Source organism: Chroicocephalus ridibundus, chromosome 7 (genome assembly GCF_963924245.1).
Source record: "Chroicocephalus ridibundus chromosome 7, bChrRid1.1, whole genome shotgun sequence".
NCBI classification, from domain to species: domain Eukaryota; kingdom Metazoa; phylum Chordata; class Aves; order Charadriiformes; family Laridae; genus Chroicocephalus; species Chroicocephalus ridibundus.
In genome coordinates this window covers 23,352,898-23,358,897 of record NC_086290.1, presented here as the reverse complement: position 1 = coordinate 23,358,897, position 6,000 = coordinate 23,352,898, and the positions used below count along the sequence as shown (strand labels likewise).

The window sequence follows — 6,000 nt, the reverse complement described above, 5'->3', positions numbered from 1 at the left end:
GAAATGGGCTGAATCTAGAAGCAGCTTCGATGGCCAGCGTATTTGGACTCCAGACACATGGCACTGGTGTCTCAGGAATTGAGGGGTGAGGTCCCAGGTGACCAGGGGGTCCCTCACAACCACAGTTGGGCCCTCCGGTACCTAAAACTCCATCCGAGTCCCATTCCACACACTTCAACCCTTCAGAATTCCTTTCTTCTACAACGTTGAACACAGAACTAAGCTTCTTCCATTCCCATCCTAGGGAACAGTCTCCAACACCCAGAGCACTCACTGATGTCCTCAGATGGAGACACCTCTGAGCTCAACCCCACCATCCCCTTCCAGCCTCCTCTCCCCCTGGACCTGAGTCCTGCTGATCTGGCGAGGTCCCGTTGCCCCAGTGGTGTCCCTGGCTGGCTAGCCACTGCGTTTGGGAATCCTGCCAGCAGCTCCACCTTTTCAGTCGAGAAACATTCCCCAGCCTTAACCCAGAGGGGCTGGCAGCCACCTCCTGACCTGCGCAAGAGCGGAATGTCAGGCACGTCGTCAAATGCAAGTCTTGCTTCCCAGACCTGTCAGGCTCCATTAGCGCCAGAGGGGCCTGACAATGTAAGGGTTTTAACCCCCAAACCACAGCACCAGCAAAGCTCCCTTTGCTAATGAACCACCCGCAAGCTGAACCGCAAGCCCAAGGCACGGGCAAGGCGTTGCGTACAAGAGAGGTGCAGGCAAACGTGCGCACAGAGACATTCTTCTTGAGCCATTTTCAGAGAGGCTCCTTTCCCCTGCACGAGGCGCAGACGTTTATTTGCGTTTTCAGTGCCGCATCCTCAGCCTGCCTTTAAACTTAAACCAAGCCTCAGCTCCAAGGCAGTAGCTTTGTTCCATCATCCTGGAAAACAAGGCAATCCTAGACAGAGAGCCAGCTAAGACTGCGGGAGACTTCAGACACATTATGAAACCCTAACACTAACCAATTCTTGTTTAAAGTGGTATTTGATGCAGAAGGCATAAGGAATAAGTGCATAAAGATGCAAGAAGCCATTCCTAAGGTCTCCCAGGAACCAAATCAGTGTCTCCAAGCCCCAGGTTTATATGAGCCCTGGGCTTTCCACCCCAACTCAGGAGACAGCCACTCCTAACACAAGGACAGATGAATGCATGGGTCATGCCACCACGCAAAGAGCACGCAGCACCCATCAGCAGCTGGAAGACAAGGAGAAGGGGTCTGGTAAGGGAAACTTGGTGAAATGGAGTAGCCAAGGGAAAGGAAAAGTCATAATTTAAATCCTGTTTAACCCAGGGCAGAGTGAAGTTACTTCATGTCCCTGGAGAACACCTGAAACACCCTGCTACTGGTCTCCTCTTACTGCTTTCCTGCCAGCCCCATGCTCAGCAGCACTGCGCTGGAGGGAGGCCTTGTCTGTGGATGCAGAAGGGGAGCGGGAGAGGCAGAGGACCGGTAACAAATCTCTCTGCGGTTATAAAGGGTGGCTTCTAGGAGTGGCAACAGAAGCACCCTTGGTGCTCATGGGGTCACACACCAGCTAAGCAGGGGTCTAAGCAATCCAACCAAACCTGTATTTTTGGATGCAATTAGTTAAAGGGAGAAGGGAGGGAGCATTCAAAACGCTCTGGAGTTATATATTGACCATGCAGGCTTTCACCATCAGTTCTGGGCTCTGGGGAGTCTAGTGGACACCCTGAGCCCCTTTCCTTCACGTGATGAGACCGAGGACGCAGTGGACAGACTTCAACCCCGGGTGAGAAGCAATGCACGGTAGGAGAGGGTGGCAATGAAGGGCTGGGTCACTGCAGGACTCCTGCTTCGCTGGACCCTACCCAGAATATTGCTTCACCATTTAAGTTCAGATATTTAAATAAAAAAAATTCTAATTGACAATTCAAAAGCAAAAGCATAGTGTCATGTGCTGTTAAGAATAAATCAGAATATTTCTCCTATTCCTTCACAAGTCCCCTACTTCCACCCCCACCAAAACCCCATGCAGCAAAGCATCCTGCCCTTTAAAATGTCTGTATTTAACATATTAAATACTCACGCTATTTGGTAGTGATCCATTTGGTAGGTTTTTCAAGGTCCAGATACCAGAAAAAGAAACCAAGAAATAAAAACCCTACAGATTTGCCAATCAAAGAAGGAAAAAAAAGGACACCAGGACTTCACACACAATCCAAACAGCATGGGAGGAGAAGATGTGCTCGTGCGTTATAAAAATCTTGAGAGAAGAGCCTTGCGGGGGACTAAAGCCTTCTGCGCTCAATGCAGTGTCACACAGTTGTGTCTATGCTAATACTCTTTGCAGATTTAGGAATAAGTGAAGCTGGACTCTAATGTGCAGTACACTCAAGAGGTCATTAGGAAAACAGTACAGACATCTGCAGTTAACTAAAAAAAAAATCAGTGGAATTATTCATGTACAAAAAGTTACAGGAACACGCATTTGGGAGGAAACAGGTACTTAAGCTAATCCTTTCCAAATGAACATATGCAATAAAAATGGAATTAACACCTGTGCAGATAAAATACTTCTGCTCCCTTACATGGTGATGCTCGTAGTGCACTTTCAGTTGTTCCTAATAAGATTCCTGATAGCTCTGAAAACATGACATCATCTCTGTAATGGTGCAAGGAACCGCAAGTTAGACAAGGCTTTACTTCTTGATCTTGTGCCATTGTTTTGTAGATAATTTTCCCTGTTAATAACGAACGGGATTCAGGAACCTTCTGACCTGCAGAAGTTTGGAACATTTTTTTAAGGGGGCAAACAAGTATCCAATACCCATTTTTCATGACAACGCGTTCAAAAGTAACCTCAGTGGAAATGAGAAGGAGATGCAAAGAGAACTGGCTCAGAAACTGTGCTCAACAGGCCTGGGAGGGAAAGAAGGCTGTGAAGACCTGGTGAGTAACAGCAGTTCACATCTAAATAAACAAGTTATTTTAATAGCTCTGCAACCTGAGCATTCAAATGAATATAATTTTATCCCGGATCATATCAACATCTATAGATCAACGCAATAATGGGATTTTATACAATTTTTAGGCTTCTGGTGCCTAAACATTTTATATCTAAACAAGGCATATCTTAGTTTTTCTCTGCTATTTTGTTTATTTTTTTGGTAGGAATGTCAGTCAGTCCCAAGGCTTTTTCTTTTTAATTCCTCTTCTTCACCTTCTCGAAGACAGGTTTATGTTAAGAACCATCCTCCGGATTTTTTCTTCGTTCTTTAAAATATTAGCTTTTACAGCACAGATCTTGTCTTGCTGGTCTTTAATCAACTGTTCCAGTTCAGCCAGATCCGCTTTTAATGGTTCTACAGCACTGTCCGTGATACTGAAAGAGACACAAAGAGCGTAATGTTATTGGAAACATTATGCTGCTTCTGTCTCCCAGAAAGTACATTCAATACCTGAAAGTCTGCAAAGAATTTAAATTGCGCCCACCCTTCCTGAAAGTTAGTTTAGAATAAGAAGCACAAGAGCATAGCTAACAACACGGACAGAGAATAATACTGTTCAAGAGAGATCCCCCACAACTCAACAGGAAACAGTCACTTCTTGGTTAATCGAGCTTTTCTGCTAAAACCTCTTTGCTTTGCAGTTATTTCACCCCACCCTATGTATACGTCAAGGACTTCTTTCACGTTACCCAGCCAAAAGCTGCAACCACCTGGCCCAGGGGTGAAGCAGGATTTCCCTAAGTCTGTGGGACAAAACACAACAAGGACCAGAGAAACAAGAACCACCCACCAGAAGTGGATGCCCCATTTTTGGAAGGGTTCAAAGTTGGGTTGGATGGGGCTTTAAGCAACCTGATCTAGTGAAAGATGTCCCTACCCACGGCAGGGGGGTTGGACTAGATGATCTTTAAAGGTCCCTTCCAACCCAAACCTTTCTATTATTCTAAGGACACCCACCTTTTACAGGGGCGCCTGGGTCCTACCATGATACACGTGGTAACAGCCATCCCTCTGGGCCTCATCGCAAGAGCTTAGATGAGAGAAGGACATAGCAGAGGGGGACAAAGACAACTACTGTGGAGGTTGCTGACCTGCTACCAGTGTTTTCTTGCAATAAACCAGCAAACCAGCAGCGACCAGCAGCACCAAGCTGCAGCAGGTAGATATCTGAGAAGAAGCCAGGTATATGAAAACGGACCCATCACTAGCTGCTGACAGGGGCAGGCAATCCAACACTAATAGGAAATTTAATAAATCCCATGCTAATAAACCACAAGCACACTAACACATCTTAAGTGAATGAGGCTGTTTTGGCTTTAAAACAAATGTGCCCCTTTCTGTAATGCTTTTCTGATCTTCAAGAACACTGCTCAGCCAGGGAAATGACAGACCGAACTAGCCTGCTGTCATTTTGAATTACCCAGTCACTTTGAGGGCTCATTAGCTAAAGTCCGCGTCTCAAAATCATTTAGCTTTCCCCTCCTTTCGACCACATTAGCATAAATCACAAAAAGTGTGGCTAGAAGCTGCACTAACATTTCCCCAATGGGGATCCTTCAATTGTCTTCCACAGAAGCAAAGAAAACACAGACACGCATCCAAATTCCAGTACATATGGGAAGCATTGTCTTCTTCATGTCTGATACTCTGTAATTCTTTCCCGAAGGATCGGACATGACTTAGCACGACACTGATCTGATTGGGATCTCATACAAAACCTTGTGAAGTGCTGGGATACGCCCGTGAGAGGGAAGCGAGCGGCTCTGCTGAAGGGATGCTAGCCTGCCCGCAGTCTCCCACGAAACAGCCAGCCATTGTAAAGCCCGGTATGACATAAATCTGCAAGGAAAAATCAGCCAGGCAGTTCCTTCTTCCCACTCCCTCTCTCCCTCTGCACCAACGTCAAGGAGACAGTCTTGTCCTCAGTATGCTTTGCCTGGGAACTCAGGGGACGTACAAAGCCAGCAAAGCATGTAGAGTCACCGTGCTGGGAAACCAGCTGAAGGATAAATGACTTGTTTGGCAAGGCCAAAGTGGATGCACTGAGTAAGCACATGCCTGGAGAAAGGCCCAAGACTTGCTCCCTGTCGCTAGGTGTGATGCAAAGGCGAGTGAGTCAATGCCTCAGTTTCTCCGACTGTAAAATAAAGCCCAAGAGCATTTCCTTTCTCTCTGCAGAGGTGGTACATTCAGAGCCCAACCACAGTGTTAAAGCTCGTCAAGGTTTTGGGATAGAAGGTGCTATGTAAGTGCAAGGAATTAACATCATTACGCTTTATATGTGAACCAAAGCCCTAATTCCCACCCCAGCCAGTGGACTAAGCCAGCAGCTGTAAATTTCCAACATTTAACACATTTCTACCTACCAAGATAGGACTTAGCTAAGAATACCACACATGCTTGCTCCTGCCTGAATGAAGCACGTGGATCCAGGGAGCAGCAAATCTACCTAGGCTGACTGTGAATCCAAGAAGATTGGTATCTAGCTCATGTTTAAGATCAGGACACACAACTGGAAGGAACATTGTGTTTTCAAGGAGCATAAAGACACATTGGTGAGATAAGCAGGGTCAAAGAAATTGTTTCTAGGCTTGACCTCCTTGTTTCTCTTATGCATGTCAGCTTCGCTCTCATGTCTTTCCAACGTTGTTTTTTAACCTTGCATAGACAGCAACAACTATAGAACATGCTGAATTCAATGGCACAAAGCCAGCAGGTTGTGATTCCGGAACACACTGCCAGTCTGGATTCAACAACTAGTTTGTTTACTAAGCTCTTCCCCCATTGCTCCTTATATATTTGTGAGAAGACAACAAAACATCAAGCCCTCTCACCTCACATAAACATTTGCATCTCTGCTGTCACGGACATTGTGCGAAATTGAGATGAAAAGATGGTAAGACTTTAACACTTCAAAAACCAATTCAGACTGCAAAAAAAAAAATTCCCCAAACCACAAAAATGACTGATAACAAATTTGCTTTGAAAAGTGAGCAAAACCCTCCCTTCTCCTAAAAGCAGAAATCTGTCTTGAGA

The 6,000-nt window shown here is 45.7% G+C and overlaps 1 protein-coding gene across 2 annotated transcripts in view; it reads right to left on the bottom strand.

Moving 5' to 3' along the window:
* Nucleotides 1-2,072: 2,072 nt before the first annotated feature.
* Nucleotides 2,073-6,000, bottom strand: part of TRAF3IP1 (TRAF3 interacting protein 1) — a 45,535-nt gene continuing 41,607 nt past the window's right edge. Inside the window, exon 15 of one of the 2 annotated variants that reach the window (XM_063341339.1) lies at nt 2,073-3,338. In XM_063341339.1, coding sequence (XP_063197409.1) covers nt 3,173-3,338 — 166 coding nt within the window. In that variant the 3' untranslated portion in view covers nt 2,073-3,172. The remainder of the gene's footprint in view (nt 3,339-6,000) is intronic. The other variant, XM_063341340.1, reaches the window with a different exon arrangement.